General features: G+C 33.2%; 1 protein-coding gene across 6 annotated transcripts in view; it reads left to right on the top strand.

The window, feature by feature from the left end:
• Positions 1-22,014, top strand: part of VRK2 (VRK serine/threonine kinase 2) — a 132,631-nt gene that overhangs the window by 25,278 nt on the left and 85,339 nt on the right. For all 6 annotated transcript variants that reach the window (XM_004470466.5, XM_071208852.1, XM_058278601.2 and 3 more), the window contains 5 exons: positions 7,676-7,725; positions 8,572-8,641; positions 9,998-10,085; positions 11,797-11,902; positions 13,114-13,206. In XM_004470466.5, the coding sequence (XP_004470523.1) occupies positions 7,676-7,725; positions 8,572-8,641; positions 9,998-10,085; positions 11,797-11,902; positions 13,114-13,206 (407 nt within the window). The remainder of the gene's footprint in view (positions 1-7,675; positions 7,726-8,571; positions 8,642-9,997; positions 10,086-11,796; positions 11,903-13,113; positions 13,207-22,014) is intronic.

The raw sequence follows: 22,014 nt of genomic DNA on the forward strand, positions 1-22,014 counted from the left end.
ACTCAGTTTTTACCAGTTGTCCTACTACTATTCATTTTCTATTCCAGAATACAGGATGATACACTATGTTTTGTTATCTCTTTCATTTGGAATAGTTCTTCAACCTGTCTTTTATGAGGTTGGTAATTTTGAATAGGACTAGCCAGTTATTTTGCAGAATGTTCCTCAATTTGGATTTGTTTTGTCATGATTAAATTCAAGTTGTGTATTTTTTAGCAAGATTATCACAGAACCAATTTTGTGCTCTTCCCAGTGAACTTTATCCAGAGGTACACCTTGTTACAATGCATCATTACTGATGGAGTTAACTTTGGTCACTTTGCTAAATAAGGTGGTATCTGCTAGGTTATTCCACCGAAAAATGACTTTCTCCATTTGCGATTCATAAGTGTCTTGTGAGGAGGTATGTTGAGAGTAGGCAAATATTTTATTTCTCATCATCCAGTTGCCTACTAATTTTAAAATACTTAATGATGTTTGTTTGCCACAGTTGTTACTACTGTAATATATGCCAAATGGTTTTCTATTTCCATAGTTCCTTCTACATTTATTAATGGGAATTCAACTGTGAGGAAGAACTGTCCCATCTCTCTCATTTTAAAATTTATTCAATTTTTCTATCAGTATGGACCATGGATATTTCTTTTTTCTATAGTTATAATTCGTTACTATCTATGTATTTTATTGCTCAAATTGCTCATCTTGTATTTTCCTTGTCCGATCCCTGGACTCAGCCATTTCTTCAAGGAGTCCTCTTTCTTTTTATTAGAAACCATGATATCAATGCTTGTTTCTACTAGAAGATTATTCTTTTAGGCCTTCTTAGCTAACAATCTGTTATTTTCATTAATTTCTGTTCATATCTTTATTTTTTCAGTTTTTTGGGTTGGTTACATAGCTCAGTCATTTTTCAGTGTTCTTAATATATAAACATGAAATTCTATAAATTACTTGTAGATAGACACTACTTCCATTCATTAATTTATTCACCAAATATTTCTTTTTTTTTAAAATTGATTTTGTAAAAATGTTACATTAAAAAAATACATATATATATATATATATATATATATATATATATATATGAGGTCCCATTCAGCCCCACCACCCCCACCCCACCACTCCCCCCCCAGCAACACTCACTCCCCTCATCATGACACATCCATTGCACCTGGCAAGTACATCTCTGGGCATCTCTGCACCTCATGGTCAATGGAAAGAACTAACACCAATCCTGCTGAAACTAAAAAATTGAAATTCCAAAAAATTGAAACAGAAGGAACATTGCCGAACTCCTTCTATGACGCCAACATTACCCTAGTACCAAAGCCAAACAAAGACACCACAAGAAAGGAAAATTACAGACCAATTTCTCTAATGAACCTAGATGCAAAAATACTTAACAAAATACTTGCTAATCATATCCAACAACACATTAAACGAATTATACACCACGACCAAGTGGGATTTATTCCAGGTATGCAAGGATGGTTCAACATAAGAAAATCAATCAACGTAATACACCATATAAACAGATTGAAGGAAAAAAATCACATGATTATATCTATAGATGCAGAAAAAGCATTGGACAAAATACAGCACCCTTTCTTGATAAAAACACTCCAAAAGATTGGAATACAAGGAAATTTTTTGAACATGATAAAGAGTATATACGGAAAACCTAAAGCCAGCATTGTTTACAATGGAGAAATCCTAAAATCCTTCCCTCTAAACTCAGGAACAAGACAAGGATGCCCATTGTCTCCGCTCCTATTTAACATTGTCTTAGAAGTACTTGCTCGAGCACTGAGGCAAGAACTAGATATAAAAGGCATTCAAATCGGAAAGGAAGAAGCAAAAATTTCCTATTTGCAGATGACATGATCCTATACATAGAAAACCCTGAGAGATCTACAACAAAGCTTCTAGAACTCATAAATGAGTTTAGTAAAGTCGCAGGTTATAAGATCAATGCGCAAAAATCAGTAGCATTTCTGTACACCAATAATGAGCAAGATCAGGAGGAAATCAAGAAACAAATACCATTCACAATAGTAAATAAAAAAACCAAATACTTAGGAATAAATTTAACTAAAGAGGTAAAAAACTTATACACCGAGAACTATACAAGACTGTTCAAGGAAATCAAAGAAGACCTAAATAAATGGAAGAATATTCCTTGTTCATGGATAGGAAGACTGATTATTATTAAGATGTCTATCCTACCAAAACTGATCTACACATTCAATGCAATCCCAATAAAAATCAACACAGCCTTCTTTAAGGAACTAGAAAAACTAACTATGAAATTTATTTGGAAAGGAAAGAGACCCCGAATAGCCAAAGACATACTGAAAAAGAAAATCGAAATTGGAGGAATCACGCTACCTGACTTCAAAACATACTACAAAGCTACAGTAGTGAAAACAGCATGGTATTGGCATAAGGAGAGACACACAGACCAATGGAATCGAATTGAAAGCTCAGATATAGAACCTCACATATATAGCCATATAATATTCGATAAAGCCATCAAACCCTCTCAACTGGGAGAGAGTGGCCTATTCAACAAATGGTGCCTGGAGAACTGGATAGCCATATGTAGAAGAATGAAAGAGGATTACCATCTCACACCTTATGCAAAGATCAACTCAAGATGGATCAAAGACCTAAATATAAGAGCCAAGACCATAAAAACCTTGGAAAGCAGTGTAGGGAAACATCTACAGGACCTTGTAATAGGAAATGGATTCATGAATATCACACCAAAAGCACGAGCAGCAAAAGAACTAATAGATAAATGGGACTTCCTCAAAATTAAATCCTTCTGCACCTCAAAGGAGTTTGTCAAGAAAGTAAAAAGGGAGCCAACACAGTGGGAGAAAATATTTGGCAACCATATATCTGATAAGAAACTTACAACTTGCATATATAAAGAACTCCTATATCTTGAAAATAAAAAGATAAACAACCCATTTAAAAAATGGGAAAAAGATTTAAACAGACACTTCTCCAAAGAAGAAATACAAATGGCTAAAAAGCACATGAAAAATGCTCCAAATCTCTAGCTATCAGGGAAATGCAAATCAAAACTACAGTGAGATACCATCTTACTCCCATAAGATTGGCAGCTATGAAAAAAACAGAAGAATACAAATGCTAGAGAGGATGTGAAGAAAGGGGAACACTCAACCAAATATTTAATGAATGCCTAGGACGCCCTATTCTAAGTGCTGGGGACATACCTGAGTATTTCTTTGTGGCACTTAGGTTCTAGTAAGGAGAAATAAGTAATAAATATGCACTTTACATCCTAACTCTTTTTTTCTTTTTTCTTTTTTTCAGGATGAGGGTAGCTATGCCCTGGTATTCACTAATTTATTGATTAGTTCAAGTTTCTGTCTATATATATATAACATTTTAAAGAAGCTTTAGATTGCATAACTGTTACATCACGAATATAGGGGATTCCCATATACCCCAACACCTCCCCCTCCCATTCTTTCCCCCATTAATAAAATCTTTCATTAATGAGGTCCATTGTTACAACTGATGAACAAATATTGAAGCACTGCTACTAACCATGGTCTATAGTTTACATTATGATGTACACTTTGCACCACACAATTTTATAGGTTTTGATAAAATGTATGATGGCTTGTATCTATCATTACAATATCATGCAAAACAAAAAAAATGTCTCAAAAATACCCCATGTTTTACACCTTTTCTTCCCTGTTCCTCCCCTCTGAACATCTAGTGACCACTGCCTTTATATCAATATTACAAATTCTTCCAGTCCTAGAATAATAATAAGTCTACTTTAGTTCATAGTTACATACCCCTTTATGTTTGTTCATGCCTCAGAACTGAGGATTTTGGGATGCTGATGCCCACTCTTCTGATTGAAAGGGGGAAAAAACAACAGAAGAATAAGAAGACAATTGAATAATATCTTCAAAAGCTAAGGAAAGTAATTGTCAGTACTTTTGAGAAGTCTTGTCACTTCATCTCTCTTTTGTATCTATCTTTGCTATCAGTAAGTTTGTAAGAATTTTGTTTTTAATGATCTCCAGCTCTATTTGGTGGATTAAAGTGCAGACTTATTACTGTTTATCTTGGTGGGGCCTTATGTTGCTGAGAATTCATGACTTTCATTACTGCTAGAAAGTTATCAGACATTTCTCAAATACTGCTTGCCTTCCATTCTCTATTCTGTACTTCTGATACTTTAGTTAGAAAAATTGTTGTCTGGCATGATACACCCTTTGTGTCTCATAAACTCTTCCTCATTTTTTTTTTTTTTTTTTTGAGGTACCAGGGGCCAGGAATTGAACCTGGAACTTTGTATGTGGAAAGCCAGCGATCAACCATTGAGCCACATCAGCTTCCAAGAGTTAGTTTTCTCGTTTGTTTTGCTTGTTGTTTGTTTTTGTTTCTTCAGGAGGCACTGGGAACTGAACCTGGGACTATGTGGGAGGCAGGAACTCAACTGCTCAAGCCACATTCACTCCCATCTTCCTCATATTTTTATGTCTCTTTACCTCTGTTCTGAATTCATGTTTATTTCCTCAGCTTTATCTTCTGGTTCACTAATTCTCTTTCTAGCTCTTTCTAATTTGCCATTTTGTTTTATTGATTTTTAAATATCATGGCTTTATGCATTTTATATATATATGAAATCAATATATAGAAAAGTGAATAAAGCATTAAACATAGAGTTCATCAAAATTCTGTAAAATGAACAGTTATAGACCCCATTAAGATTAAGAATATAATGTAACATAACACATAACATAAAGAAAACCAGTACTCAGAAGCCCCAGTGCTTCTTTGCTCTCTTGTAGTAGTAGCAACACTATTCAGACTATTTCTTGTTCTTCACTTTATTGTTTTTCATTATAGTTTTAATATGTATCCCGTAACAATATAATTTGAGGGGTGTTAAACTCAAATAAATAGTATTATACATTATGCATTCTGTTTTATCTGGCTTATTTCATTCAACATTATATCTCTAAAATATATCCATATTGCTACAGTATCTATATGTCATTTATTTGTTGCATACCATTGTATACTATGCCTGCCAATTGTTTAGATATTTTACTGAAGATAAACATGTGGGTTCTTTCCAGTCTTTGACTATTACAAACCTAAACTCACTTCCAAATATTTTTGTGTGTGTAGTCTTAATCTATTCTCTGTTCTGATCACTATCATTTAGATCTTTAGTGCTTTTTAAATTACATCAACTTGTTCATTTGTCTTTATAGGTTCTTATCTTTTTTCATGTTCTTGATAATTTTGTTTATGTTTGTTATCATTTTTAAGGAGACCTTAGGTCTATCTGTAGGTCCAAAGTTTTTGGGTTTTTTCTTTCGTTATCTATCCTGTTTTGTAATTTTGGATCACTAGCACATCTTTAGTAGTACTATGTCTCTGGGATTTCTGTGGGTCCCAGATGTTTTTTTAATGGGCAGGGCTATTGGTCCCCAGTCTCAAGTACCATACTAGTAAAAGTAGTTTGCCATATTGTGGAATGAAAGTCATTTTTCAGCCCTCATTCCATAGAAGTTTCAGGATTTACTACTTATATACTTTCTTCAGTTTTCCTTTATCATTGATCTGGATAATGCATTCTTCTGCAGTTCATTTGGGACTACTCCATGGGTGAAAAATGAAATCTCTTTACATGAGAAAGATGAAAAGGGAATTTTAATTGATATAGTTTCTTTGTTACTGTGATGAGAGCTTGTTCACAATTTATAATATCAGCTAGAATTCATCACTTTAATTTCTTCAAATGTCTAATCTAAAAAATTTGGAGAATGGTTAAGAAAATTTTGCATGAATTCACTCAACCATAAAATAGGATATATATACTATAGTAAATCTGTTATGTATTTTTTTCACATCTATGATGTGAGCTAATAGATAAAAGAGCAATTGATAGAGTTAGGAGAAAGAAATGGTAAAACATTACGTAGTGATAAGAGGACACAGGTATTTGCTATATACTGAAACTGTTTCTGAAGTATATGATCTTGTTCTCAGTCTAAGTTCCAATTTTTAGGTATAGTCAATACTAGTTTCATACTTTTTTTCCCTTTCTATTTCATTAAAACATTGTTCTAACTATCATTTAACACAGTGCCTGACATATTCTAGCTTCTTGATAAATATTATCTAGTTGAATGGATGAAGGAATAAATGAGTGAATGAAGAATGAATAAATGAATGATTGACAAAATTCTAGACTTTCACAATACAAATCAATATGAATGTTAATGTCCCTTATTGTGATTTGAAAACAATAATTCTTTAATAATTCAGATACTATAGAGGAAAGGATTATTTTTTCTTAAAAATTTGAATCCTGCAATTTTCAAAAGTTGGATTACTCATCAGAAATGCAAATAGAAAATAAGATTAAAATAGTGTTAGGTAATAACTTGGTATTGTAATGAACCTACATTATATTTTGAGATACATACTATCTAATGTAGGAATGATGGTTGCTAACCTCAGAACATGAACTTTTAAGACTTTATTCACATTTAAACTGGTTTATTCTGGAAGTCTTCCAAGTAAACATCTGAAAATTGATCAAATCCTAACTGAATTATATTAATAGATTCTAATTTAGTGAAATTGAATGGGTGAATTTTACTGTATATCATATAATTGATTTGTCATTTATCTAGAAAATATTTTCCCCTGCTCTTTTAGTTTGTTAAATGCTGCCCAAGCAGAATACCAGAAATGGGTTGACTTATAATGGGAATTTATTAGGGTAAATTCTTACAGTTTTGAAGCAGTGAAAATGTCCACATCAAGGCAGCAGGTAAAGCATTTTTCCTGAAGGTCAGCTGCTAACTATCCTGGACTCCTGCCACATGGCAAGACACAATGGTGGCTCAGTCAGTCTCATCTTTGTTCTAGGCTCACTTTCTCTTAGAGAACAGCTGTGGGCAATCAGGCACATGGCTAGTCTCTCCCTGCACCACTTCTCTCCAGTTTCAGCCTGTTCTGCTGATTTCAGCCTCTGGCCTATCTCTTAGCCTCTCAGGGTTTCTCTTTCTGTAGCTGTAGGTGATTCTTGGTCCTCTCTCACATGGCAGGATAAAAAGGCAGCTCTCTTTCTCTGTGTGTCTCTGAATGTTTCTCCCATTTATAAAAAATTCCAGGAAGAGGGCCGAGACCCACCCTGGGTCATGCTTCACTGAAGTAATCCAATCAAAGGCCCCCAGCTAAATTCAGTCCTATCAAAGGGCCCCACACTCACAGGAAAGGATTAGCTCCAAAACATGATCTTTTCGGGGATTCACAAAAGCTTCAAACTGTCACACCTGTATTTTAGATCCCTGTAGTTAATAGTGTTATCAGTTGGTTTCTGTGTTTGAATATGTAAATATTGTTTATGGTAAGAGTGTGGGCTCCCGTATCAGATTTGAGTTTCAGTCCTTAGTGTGCCACTTCTTTGCAAATTATTCAACTTCTCTAAACCATAGCCACATCTTCCATCCTATATAAAATGGAGATGATACATATGGTAAGAGACAATTGTGAAAATTAAATGAATATATATAAAGTGCTTAGCTAAGTGACTGGTACATAGTAGGGATTCAGTAACTGGAAGTAACTTTTTTTTTCACTCTGTTTTTTTCTACAGCTTTCCCCATAAATAAACCAGATAAAGATGCAAGACATGTAATAAAAGTGGTAAGCATTGCTCTTAAATTTGTATTTCACAGTATTTCAAAATATTGTGAAAATATTTTTCTTTTATACTTATTTTTGTAAAATTAACTTAATTTTTATAATTGTTTACTTCCCAGGGAAATAGTGTTATGATATATTTTCACATTATTAAAGTGAAAAAACCTCTGTTCTTCTATATTGACTTCTTTCATCCTTCTATTTTATTTTACCTAGCTATCTATCATCTGTCTTTTTCTTTTAACTTTATTTCAGCTTCTTAAAATAAACAGACAAAAGGCAGGTTAAAAAAGTATGGAAACAATACTTTAAAAAATCATGTCTAGGATTTATCTTAATTTAATATCTATCTTAACTCTAGAGAGTAAGGTATTTAAGTAATATTTAAAGGTAGGGCTAGGGTTTTATTTCTCTTTGCATTCTCTATGCCTAGTACAATGAATGCAGTACAGTAGAAGCTCAGTAAAGGTATCATGTCTGAACCACCAGAATAGTTTATGATGTCTCTACCCTAATGTACATGTTGGTACACTATGTTTGTGTGTGTGTGTGTGCGCGCACAGTGCTTTTGGTGAGTGCTTTCCTTAAACAGGTAAGTTTCATGTGTCAAACTATGTAAGGAGAGCTATCACAAGATACCAAATTTAAAATTGAGATTCTTCAAGTTTATTTAGTGCTTTACTGAGAATTTTATGGAAATTTGCTGTTTGTGTTTCACAAAAAATGATTCAAATACTATTACAAGCTAATCAATCATGTAAAGTCATATTTTCACAGTTGAAGTGCTAATTCCATCTTTACAGTTCTTGTTTCTTTCCTAGTAAAATTAATTATTCTTTCCTTTCATAGGAATATCAAGAAAATGGACCATTGTTTTCAGAACTTAAATTTTATCAGAGAGCTGCAAAAAAAGACTATAGTAAGTAAAATTATCAATCTAGCCAGTTATACTGATCATTTGCTTGCTAAAGTGAGTATTAATATTTTGGTCTTTTTCTGGACTTCTGGATAATTATTCTCAAGAAATTTTATCATAATATATGATAATTTTATCATAATATGATATGATGATTATACCATGTAAAAGCAAAACAGATGTGCAAATCTCGATATGCTATACATAATGGATTATATATTTTATTTTAAGTCAAAGTTGATTCTACTAAACATAAAATGTTGGGTTGTTGAGCTAAGCTTTGAGGAATTATCTAAGTATTAAAAATAGTTTAATGAATTTATTTCTTTATAGTAAACTGGGTAGGAAGGATATAGGGAAAATGCATGTAATGGGCAGTAGATATATATATATAAATAAAAGTAATGGTCTTAGAAAGATTTAGAGTAAGGTGTACAGAAATGATTAGACATTAATTCAGGAAAATAAGTTAGAAATGTTAGAAACCTGAAGGTTGGGAAATTAATTTGTGCTGCGTATCAGAGGCAAGAAATAGGTTAGGTAGAGGATTTGAATATGAAATAAATATGAGCCTACATTTAGAAGAATAAAAGCGTTTATCAATACTATATTATATAGATGGACTAAGTAAAACATTACAGAGGTTGATAAGAGTAATGACTGTATTATAGTGAAGGTTCTCTGCATCATGTTTAGGGGAAAGAATGATGGGTCTGGCATCAATAATTAACTTTGTTTTCCCTAATAAATGCTTATAAACATTAAGATTATAGTCTTTACTAATCGCTTAAACTATGTCAGAGTGACAAATAGAATCCATTAAACTTGATTGTTTATCGGTTGAGCTACCTTAAACAGTAAACATATATGTTAAAAGAATAAAACAGTTAAATAAGGTAGTTCATTATTTAAGTGGATTTGATATTTTAAAGCTAAACTTAATCAAAACAATTTCTGTAAAACATAATTTCAGAGTAAGGTCATTTTTCTGTCCAGTTTCTGCTTTTTAGACTATCATGGCTTTAGATTTTGAAGGAATAAGGAAGAAAAAGACCTTTTAGAGTTAGTATATGTTATATTAAAAAATTTAGCCAATGTGTAAGGGAATAAAATTTTGTCATGTTGGAAACATTTGTGACTTTGATACCAAAGTATTTTATGTAACTTTGATACTTGTTTTGGTTAGTTTGTTTCAGTTAAAAAATTTCTCTACATATTTTGAGTTAATTACGGTGGTAACAAAGAGACTTTGAAATCATTATATATATATATTTCATTTTAAGTCCTAGTATCTATACAAAAGTAAGAAATAGTTTTCCAAATAATGTGAACTGTTTTCTCATTAAATTGTCTTTGCAGTCAAAAGATGGATAACACTCAAACAACTTGACTACCTAGGAATTCCTCTTTTTTATGGATCTGGTCTGACTGAATTCAAGGGAAGAAGGTAAAATGGAAATTCCTTTTTTTAAGGAGATAGCAGGGATTGAACCTGGGACCTCGTGCATAGGAAGCAGGTGTCAACCACTCAGTTATATCCGCTCCCTGGAATTTTTATATAATCAAATATTACCCCTAACTATTCCTTATATGTTGTGTTAGTTATCTATTGTTAACATAACAAATTATCTGAAACTTAGTGGTTTTAAACAATGAACCTTTAACCTTTATTATCTCATGGTTTTTTGTGGGTCAGGAATCTGAGAGTGGCTCATCTGGATGGTTCTGGCTCAGGCTGCAGTTATCTAAAGGCTCAACTGGGAAAGGATCTGCTTCCAAGCTCACTCATCTGGCTACTTGCTGGCCACAGAAGATCTGCTTATAAATTCACTCATGTGAATGCTTGCAAGCCTCTCACCATGTGGGCTTCACATAGGCATCCTAAGTGTCCTAATGATCTGGCAACTGGCTTCCCCCAAAGCTAGTGATTCAAAAAGAGAGAGTAATAGAAATCAAGTCTTTTATAACCTAATCTTGGAATTGATAGCCTGTCATTTCTGTTATATTCTCTTTGTTAGAAGCAAGTCATTTAGTCCACTCTAAACTCAAGAGAGGGGAATTAAGCTTCCTTTGTTGGGAAGTGGAGGAAAAAAAATTGTAGAACCATTTTTAAAATCACCAAATATGACTAGTGATCTTATCTAAATAATATGTTAATAGTGAAAAAAGAAGAAATAACAGTCATTTATTAGGTAACTGTTTATAGTAGGGATTTTCAAATACACTGTCTCATTTTGTCCTTTCAGTACTTTAAGATAGTTGATGTTTTTATTTCATAGGTGAGAAAATAGGTTGGAGGTCATTACTTTGCTCAAATGGTCTCTAAAGGCTATAAATGAAAATAAAATGAACAAACAATAATCTTGATATAAATGGTTACCAGTAGGGGACTGAATGAGTAAATTATGGTACATCCACATTATGTAATATGCTGTGGGTCATTAAAGAAATCAATTAGTGCTGTAACAGTTAACTTGGAAGGACTTCGGTGAGATAATATTTTTAAAAAGTAAGATGCAGAAAATACACATAATAAGATCACATTTTTGTAAAACAGATTAAAAATTCTTATACGTGTAAGTGTGCTGTTTGTATGTATATGTACATAGATAGATTTAGAACGAAGGCTGATAAGGGTATGTAGGTGAAGGGCAGAACAAAAGGAGTGGGGGGTGGGCGCCAAATAGAAGAGGAAGGATTGTATTTAAAAAGGCATGTATGTTATGATAAAATTATAACTCTTACTTAAATAAAATGGTGGTTTGTAAATGTATAGAGAAAGCAAATATGAACTTATAATGTCAAAAACAAATATCAATACAAATTTCTATGTGGACAAATAGTTCAAGGTCATATGGCAAGAAGACAATGGAATCAAAATGTATTAAATTCAAGACCATCTAATTTAAGAAATTTCCTCTTGATGTACGACAGTGTGAGTGGTTCAGCACAGCAATCTCTTCTACTAGGAAAATAATTACAAAGTAAATACAGAGTAGTATCTTTCTGAAGACCCTCAGAATTGTTAGTGAGCATGCGTTCTCTAGAAGTTCAGATGGCATCATACTTCCTTGTTAGCCTGAGAGTATTTTTCCTTGTTTCAAATTCAAGCATTCCTACTTCAGGAAGATCTTTTTCTGATGTCTCTTTTTTTATAGTTACAGGTTTATGGTAATGGAAAGACTAGGGATAGATTTACAGAAGATCTCAGACCATAATGGCACTTTTAAAAAGGCAACTGTCCTGCATCTAGGTATCCGAATGGTAAGAAGGAATGGCTTATTTCACATGCTCTATTTTCAGATTATGTACTTGTTACAATACACAAATATTTACCTTTTGTGGAATCACCAAATAATAAGGGATTATTGCCCTAAAAAAGTCAGTTATTGAGAGTAGAGGCTATTTTACTGTAATAGATAACAGTGGGCAGTCTAAGTGACAGAATGAGCTATGTTTGGCACTACAAACTCTATTAGGCATTGGTTCTACAGTTTAATTTTTTTTTCCTCACAGCTTTGTTTTATGTATCAGAACAAGTTTGCATTGCTGTAAGAGTAACCTCTTTTGTCAGTTATATCTGTAACAATATAAATTATGGCAACATATATTATTTTCCATATTAAATATGTGTTGATACAGGGATGCTTTAAAATTTTTGTTATGAGTTTGGGATAGTGGCATTGTTTAATCATGTAAATGACTAATAGATACTTGGTTAAATAAAAAGCAGTGAAATCTTAATAGCATCCATGCATGCATTTTACTTATACCATATATTTGCCTTATTTTGTTTGTGTTTGGTTTGCCTAAACCTCACTTTATTTTTTTCCATTTTAAGTACACTGAAACTACTTGTGCCAGGTTGTGACAAATAGAACTCAATTAATTTGTTCATTCATCCATCTCTCCAGTCAGCAAAGGCTTATTGAGCACTATCTATATGTGACATGCAAAAAGCTCAAGGGCTTCAAAGATGAAGCTAAGGCGTTTTCTCTTCCTATCCAGAGGGAGAATGCTTTTCCCTATCCTCAAGAACATGGTGTTTTGTTCTAGGGTCCCCAAGTCTTGACTTATAATTATAGCTTGGCTGAGGAGTAGCTGAGTCGGTTGCATGATTATTTCACTATAGATCTCTTTGACTTCATTCTGCCTTTCTCTTCATGTCACACTGTAATTTGGCTACTGGGCTGTCAGGAGCATAGGCATTGATGAATTCAGGTTTCCTTCTGTCAGAGCTTCAGTTAAAGCACTTGATATTTGATGATCATTTTATTAACATTTTTCCAAATTGAATGACTAATAGATGTTATATTTTAGAATAAGATAATTAATGTGTAATTTTGAAATACATTACTTTGTCATTGTTAATGTGAAAACAAATACATTTTAATTCTGTATTCAAAATGTTCAAGTTGATCATCAGTTCTAAATAGACAGTGGTATAACCTTAAATTATCTGTTTCTTTTCACAGTTGGATGTATTGGAATATATACATGAAAATGAATATATTCACGGTGATATAAAAGCAGCAAATCTACTTTTAGGTTACAAAAATCCAGATCGGGTAAATATAATATTAAGGTTTTGCTTTCATTACAGATCTGCAGCTGAGAAATTCAAAACTCAAACTCAGAAGAGTTTACAAATGAGGACTCAAACGATGAATATTGTAATTGTAATTTATCTTACCTTATTTAACTTAATCCTTGAACTAAACTATTAAGAGGATGAAGAAACTGAGAGTCAGAGGAGTTAAGGAAGTGGTTAATGGGTACTTAAGAAGTGGCTGAGCAGAATTTGAACTTCTGAGCAAATGTAGTTGATCAAAGGAACCATCCAAACCCAGTGGGAGAAAAGATGGATTATATAGGGAAAAAAAACAAAAACAAACCTTGTCAGGATCGTTGTTCTTCTGCTGTGTAATCAGTTAAGTTTGCAATAGAACTGCATTTTCCATAGAACTTTCTGTGGTGATGGAAATTTTCTGTATTTGACTATCTGTTATGGTAGACACTAGCCACATGTGGCTACTTAGCACTTGAAATTTGACTGGTATGATTGAGGAACTGAATTTTTAATTCAATTTAATTTTAGTAAATTTTAATTTAAACAACCAAATGTGCCTGATAGTTACTGTATTAGTGCTGGTTTAAAGAGGTGAAAAATTGAGTCTATAATTCAGTAAATTGACATTTACTGAATGAAAATGTCATTCAGTATTTAATTGATCTCTGCATGGAGAAGAAATTTTTAAAAATAAAAAATGCAAGAGAAGAAATTGAAAAAGGAAACACTGATTTAAAATTTTAAGATGTGTTTATGTTTAGGAACAAAAAATGAAAGGCAAATGAGAAACGGGGAAATAATATTTAAAACAAATATTTAGGAAATACGTAATATCTTTTATATATAAAAAGCTCTAAAAAATTAATATGAAACATTCCCAAAAACTTTCCTAAAACCCTGATTAAAAGGAATGGACAGACAGATCAAAGAAGAAGAAATGTGACTGTTCAGGAATCATGAAAGTTTACCTTTCCTAGGAAGAAGAAGATATGCAGATCAGAACAATGAGGCACTGTTTTTTAAAACTTATCAAATTGGAAAAGTGTAAAGAAAATATCAGGAAAGACTGATGAGGGCGCAGGCATTTGAAGAATACTGGTGAAAATGTAAATATGCTGGGATATTGATTGGGATTGTGTTGAACTATAGAGATCAATTTGGGTGAATTGACATTTTAACAATATTGAGTCTTCTGATTAGGTACCAAGGTAATTCACTGAGAAAAGATTGATCTTTTCAACACTCATTTTTATTTATTTTGTTTTAATATGTATTAGGTTCAAATATTTTTTTATCTACGTTGTGATTTGTTTTTCAGACCCTTGGGTTATTTGGAAGTATGTTTAATTTCTAAATATTTGGGTGTTATCAGATATCTCCTGATTATTCAATCTCTGATTTAATTCTTTTATGTTCAGAGAAATACTCTGTATGATTTCAGTATTTGTTTGTTTAATGAGATTTATTTAATGTCCACACATACGGGCTAACTTGTTGAATGTTTCATGAGCTTTTGGAAAGAATACATATTCTAATGTTGTGGGTTAGAGTGTTTTATAAATGTCAGTTAGGTCAAGTGGTTGAGTTGTTGAAAATCTCTACATTCCTACTGAGAAGAGGATGGAAATCTCCAATTATAATTGTGGATTTGTCTTTTTTCCTTTTTTTTGCTTCATGTATATTGGAATTCTGTTATTGGGTGTGTATATGTTTAGGATTTTATGTTTTCCTTATGAGTTATCTACTTTATCATTAGAAAATGTCTTTCTTTATCTCAGGTAGTATTTCTTTTCTGAAATCTACTTTGAATGATGTTAATATATCCACACCAGCTTCCTTTTGACTAGTGTTTACATGGTATAGCTTTCTTATTTTATTTTCAATCTATTTAAGGTGAATTTCTTGAGAGAGTTACAGTCAGTACTTGCTCTTTCTTCCATTTGGTGATTAAAAATATGCTCAGACCTTTTGAATTTAAGGTATTTATTTATATGGTTGAGTTTAAAACCACCAAAGAATTTTTGTTTGGGATTTTTTTTCCCCTTTCAATGTCATATTGTTGTCTTCTGACTTGCATAGTATCTGACAGGAAATCTGCTGTCATTCTTATATTTGTTCTTTATAAGATGCATCTTCATTGCCTTGCTGTTTTTAAATTTTCCTCTTTGTCACTGATTTTTAGCTATTTCATTAAGATGTTCCTTGGTAACTGTGTGTGTATGTATGTGCATGTATGTATGTAACTTGGTTGAAGCTTGTTGAGCTTCTTGGAGGCATGGGTTTATAGTTTTCATAACCTTTAGTCATTACATCTTTAACATTTTTAAAATTTTAGAACAGTTTTACATCTACACAATTATTTCAGAATTAGTATGGGGAATTCCATATATCACACTCTGCTCCCCTTATTATTAGTATCTTACGTTAGTATTGTACATTTGTCACATTTAATGAACCAATATTGATACATTATTTATTTACTAAAGCTCATTCTCTATTCATATTTCCTCAGCTTTTCCATAATGTTCTTTTTCCATTCTAATAGCCCATACAGAATATCAAATTACAAAAGAAAAAATGTCATGTTTTATTAGGCCTCTTTTAGTTATGACAGTTTTTCAGACTTTCCTGGTCTTTGAGGACCTTGACCATTTTCTGGATTACTGAGTAGGTATTTGGTTGAATATCCCTCAGTTGACATTTTTCTCATGTTTTCCTCACGATTAGACTGGGAAAGTGCAATTTTGCAATGAGGACACAGAGGTAATGTGCTGTTATCATCACAACATTTCAAGTGTACAGGCATACCTCAGAGATATTATGGGTTCATTTCCAGACTGCAATAATGTGAATATTGCAGTAAGCAGAGTCACAGTAATTTTTTGGTTTCAGTGCATATAGAAGTTATGCTTTTATATATATATATATATAGTCTAGTAAGTGTGTAGTAGCATTATGTCTAAAAAAGTGCATATACCTTAATTAAAATGTGATACAGACCCACAAATTGAGCACATGGTACTGATAGATTTGATCAATGCATGGGAACCACTAACCTTCAATTTTTAAAAATGCAGTATCTGAAAAGCACAAAAAAAGAGAAACACAATAAAATAAGATATGCCTATTTACACTATAACATGACTTATCACTGTTGATGTTAACTTTCAACACCTGGCTTGAAGTAGTGTTTGGCAGGGTCCTTGACTGTATATTTACTCGTTTTTCCCTCCATTTTCATACTATATTCTCTAAAATGGCAGAAGTCACTATTCATTGCTCATACTTAAGGAGTAGGGAAGTATAGCTCTCCTTTTTCAAGGTGAAAAATATAGTAGTTTAAAACTGTATGTACCTTAGAAAAAAACGTTCTTAAATCTAATCCATTCTTGTGCATGTAAGGCCATCATAAGTAGACTTTTTGATGAGGTTACATCAATTAAGGTGTGTCCCACCTCAATCAGGATGGGTCTTAATCCTGTTACTGGATTACTTTATAAATAAAATGAACTTTAGACAGAGAGAGAAAGCCACAGAGGAAGCACCCAGAAGCTGAAATCAATGGAACCTGGAAGAGAAGGGAAAGACTAAGAGAGGCCTCCATTTCCTTGCCACGTGACAAACCAATAATTGCCAGTAACCAGTTCTAGGGCACAGTTTTTGGAAAGACAGCATTGCCTTGATGACACCTTGGTTAGGACTTTCTTTTAGCCTCAAAATTATGAGTGATTAGATTCCCTTTATCTAACCTGACCCATTTTATTGTATTTGCTTGAGGAGCCTAGGAAGATAAAACAGATTCTAGTGCCAGGAGAGTGGGATGCTGCTATTGCAAATAGCAAAAATGTGGAAACAGCTTTGGAATTGTGTATTGGGTAAAGTCTGGAAGAATTGTAGGGTGCTTGATAAAAAAAAAAGCATAAGCTGTTAGAACTGTGAGGTTCCATGCAAAAAATCTGTATTGCTTGAAGAGACTGTAGGTGGAAATATGGATTCTAAAGGTACATCCAATGAAGCCTTAGAAGGAAATAATGAATGTGTTATTGGAAAAGGACAAAAGGTCATTCTTGTTTTATAATGGCAGAGAACTTGGTGAAATTGAGTTCTGATATTGGATGGAAGGCAGAACTTGAGAGTGATGAACTTCGATATTTAGCTAAGGAGATATCCAAGCTAAATGTAGAAAGTTCACGCTGCTTTTTCCTCGTACCTTATAGTAAAATTTGAGAGGAAAAGTATAAGCTGAGATCTGAATTCCTGAGCACAAAGAAACCAGAAATTGATCATTTGGAAAATTCTGAACTTCCTGAAAGTGAGTCTCCATAGAATAGTGCTCCATGTGATGGTTTAACTGAACATGGATCCAGTCAGCCATTTCCTTGCAATTTAAGATTGAGTATGCAGTTATCCAGGAAGGATCTGTAGAAAGTTCTTTCTTCTGATGTTTGGACCCCTGTGAACTGCATGCAAAACTGACAAATATTTTGCATAATCTGTATGAGCAGAATCACTGCCAGCCTATACTAAAAGAAATAGAAAAGGGACAAATTTGAAGAAAAATTCACATCAAGGTCTAATGCATAGAAGCTGAGGTTGGACCAAAGACATTTTCTTGGACCAAGAGAATGGGTCCTCCCATGTGTGGGAAAGTGTGAGTCTGCCCTGGCACTTGGAGAGTGGGCCTCCACCCCATTGTTTAAGAAAAGGGCTGCCACCACAGCACTGAAATGGTAGTTCCTGTACCGTGGCACTTGCAGAGAGCTTGGCTGCCATCCTGATGCTTGAAGTGGGTGGAGCCTTCACCCCAGTGTTCAAGGAGAGCATGGATGCTGCCACACACTTGGAAGGGATGAAGCTGCTACTTCATCAGGCCCAGAGGACAAATTATCATTCCGTAGATATCTCTCAGACCTTGAAATCTAGTGAAGTATGGGAATTGTTGGGAATCCATGACTCTTGTTTTCCTTCCAGTTTCTCCCCGTGGGAATGGAAATGTTTATACTATGCCCATCACTCCTCTAACAAGCTAGGAAACTAAAGCAAGTAGCTACATATATTATTTGGAATTCTTCTACCTAAGGGATTTCTCTAGTCTCTCTCCATTTATTTGTTTATTAAGTCATTTATTTCCATCATTATGGGACTGTGGATATTTATTTTATACTTTGAGTTATAAACCAGTACTCCTTTATTTTGTTCATCAAATTGTTCTTTCCTTGGCCATTAGGATGATATAGTCCCATCATTGTGTGTTTTTATTGTTCTCTTGTGGTTGTTGAGTATTTCTTATTTCCTGGCTGTACGAGATGCTCCAGGCTCATCTCAAATATTTTTTGCCCTAGTCCTGTTTTCACCCATTTTTCTAAGGAGCAGTGATTCCTTTTATTGGCAAGTAGGATAATAATAATAATAGGAGAATAAGAAAATAGACTAGGAGATGCTGCCATGTTCTTTGCCATGTGGCAGAGGGAGGAGCTACGGATCACCAGCAGCCAGCCCAAAAGACAGTCTTTAGGAAGAAAGCATCACCTTGATTTGGACTTTTTACCAGGCTTAAACCATGAGCCCATCAATTTCCATTGTTTAACCTTACCCATTTCATGGTATTTGTTTGAGCAGCCTAGGAAACTAAAACATAGTGTGATAGCTAATTTTTTAAATCACTGAATAATATTCTACCATATAATCTACCACAATTTAATCCCATTCACTGATTGAAGGACACATGGTTGTATCCCAACTTTTAGCAATTATGAATAAAGGTACTATAAATATTTGTATGCAGGTATTTGTGTGGACATAAAATTCAACTCATTTGGGTAAATACATAGAAGTGTAATTGCTGTGGATGATAGTACTATGTTTAGTTGTGTAGGAAACTGACCAATTGTCTTTGAAAGTGTACCGTTTTGCATTCCCACCAGCAATGAATGAGAATTCCACATCCACACCAATTTAGATATTGCCAGATTTTGGGTTTCTAGCCCAAAATTTTATGGGTATATAATTTAATGGGTATATAGTGCTATCTTATTGTTTTTTAAATTTCTTATTCCCTAATAACAGATGATATTGAGTATCTTTTCATATACACAGTTGCCATCTCTATATCTTCTTTTTTAGGTATATATCTAGATCTTTGGTCCATTTTTAACTTGTGTTTGTTTTCTTATGAGTTTTGAGAGTTCTGTATATATTCTTGATATAAGTCCTTTGTCAGATAGGTGTTTTGCAAGTATTTTCTTATATACTGTCTTGTCTTTTCATTCTCTTAACAATGTTGTTTGTAGAGCAGGAGTTTTAAATTTTAATAGAGTCCAATTTTTCAGTTTTTCTTTTATGGATCATGGTATTGGTGGTGTATTCAAAAATTCATCACTAAACCCAATGCCATGTAGATTTTCTTTTATGTTTTCTCTATGACATTTATAATATTACATCTTGCATTTATGTCTTTGATACATACTGAATTCATTTTTGTGTAGGATGTAAGGCCTGTGTCTAGGTTCAGGTTCTTTTTATTTTTTTATTTTTCTTATGGATGTCCGATTGTCCAGCAGTACCATTTACTGAAAAGATCTTCCTTTCTCCATTAAATTACTGTTGCTCCTTTGCAACATCATTGACTATATGGGACTCTATTTGGACTTACCATTCTGTTTCACTCATCACTATCAAACTGTCTTGATGCTATAGCCTAATGGTGAGTCATAAGTCCTCTAGTTTTAGTTCTACAGCTTTGTTCTTCATTAGTATTGTGTTGGTTATTCTAGGTGTTTTTTCTTTCCTTATACACTTTAAAATCAGTTTGTTTTTTTCTATAAAATAACTTCCTGAGAGTTTGGGATTGTGTTAAATTCATAGATCATATTGGGAAGAATTGTTATAATATTGGATCTTTTAATCCATGAACAAGAAATATCTCCTTATTTAGATTTAATTTTTTTTAATCAGGATTTTTTTAAGTTTTCCCCATATAGGTTCCGAATATATTATATTACTTAAGCATTTCATTTATAAATGGTATTGTGTTTTAAATTTCAGATTTCAACTGTTCATTGCTGGTAATTAGGAAAGCAATTGATTTTTTTATATTGATTTTGAATATTGCAACTTTCCTATACTATTTTATTAGTTTCAGGAAGGTTTTTCAGTGGTTCTTTGGGAATTTTTACATAGAAAATCATGTCATCTGCCAATAAAGACAGTTTTATTTCTTCCTTTTCAGTATTTATACCTTTATATTTCCTTTTCATTTCATATTTTAGTAGCTAGGACTTCTGCTAAGAGAGGATTTCTTTGCCTTGTTCTCAGTATTAGGTAGAAAGGATTCATTTTCTCATCTTTCAGTAGGATGTTAGCTGTAGGTTTCTTGTAGATGTTCTTTATCAAGTTGGCTAAGTTCCCTTCTATTCCTGATTTGCTGAGAGTTTTTTAAAATGAATGGATGTTGTGATACTGTATTTTTAAAAATGCTGTTTTTATGCAGTGTTCAGTTCGGTCATATGATTTTAAATAGTCTGTTGATGTGGTATATTATTTTGAATTTTTGAATTTTGAACCAGCCTGGAATATCGGGAATAATTCCCACTAGACTGTAGTGTATAATTCCCTTTATACAATGTTCAATACAATTTGAGGATTTTTGCATCTACTTTCATAAGCTATGTTGCTGTGTTTTTTACCTTTCTTGTTGTATCTTTATCTGGTTTTGGTATTCAGGTAATTCTGGCCTTATTGAATGAATTAGGAAGTATACTTCTATCTGGGAGAGATGTGGAGAATTAGTATCATTTCTTCCATAAGTATTTGTGGAATTTACCAATGAAATCATCTGAGCCTGGTGCTTTCTGTTTTGGAAGGTGTGGAAGTTTGACATTGTTTTGTGAATCCCAAAAAGAGAAAGATTATGCTTATGAAGTGATCCATTCCTGTGGTTGTGAGAACCTTGTTGGACTATCAGTGAGGCGTGTCTCAGGCTGGGTCTCCACCCTCTTGCTGGGTCTGATATAAAGTGGGACACAAAGGAAAAGTGAACTCCATCATAGTTGATTCTGTCATGTAAGAGAAAGGAGAGGCTCAAATTGCAGAGGCTCAGGGAGAGATGAACCATGTGCCTGATAGCTTGCAGATGAACTCAGAGAGTGGAGCATCCAAGGCTGATAGAGGAAACTGGAAAGAGATAAGCCCTGTGCCTGAGAGCTGACAGTTGAGCTCTAGGAGCTGGGCTTCCAGAGACTAGATTCTGGAGGGGAATGCAGAAACCTCGGCAGAGATCAGCTAACATATTTCTGGTGCTTTGCATTGGCAGCCCTCTGACAAACTAAAACAGAAGGTTATTAATTATTTATTCAGTTTTTTTAGTAAATAGTTTCAGGTTATCAGTTTCTTCATGGGGGAATTTTGGTTGTCTTACTGAATTCATTTTTATAACTTGGATACAGTTCATCCAACTTATAAACTTGGAGTGTGTAGATTGTTTATAGTATTCCTTTATAATTCATTAAATGTCTATGGGATCAGTAATGATGCACCTTCTTTCAATTTTTGTATTGGTAATTAGTATCTACTCTCTTTTTCTTTCTTGGTTAGCTTGGTTAGAGATTTATGAATTCTATTTTTCTTTTTAATGAACCAGCTTTTGGTTCCATAGATATACTCAATTGTTTTTCTGTTTTCAATTTCATTGATTTTTGTATGAATTTTTCATATTTCTTTTCCTCTGCTTATTTAGGCTTAAATTGCTCTTCTTCCACTAGTTTCATTTGGTAGAAACATAGCTTATTGGTTTTTAGATCTTTACTTT

This window comes from Dasypus novemcinctus, chromosome 17, assembly GCF_030445035.2.
Source record: "Dasypus novemcinctus isolate mDasNov1 chromosome 17, mDasNov1.1.hap2, whole genome shotgun sequence".
Taxonomy (NCBI): Eukaryota; Metazoa; Chordata; class Mammalia; order Cingulata; family Dasypodidae; genus Dasypus; species Dasypus novemcinctus.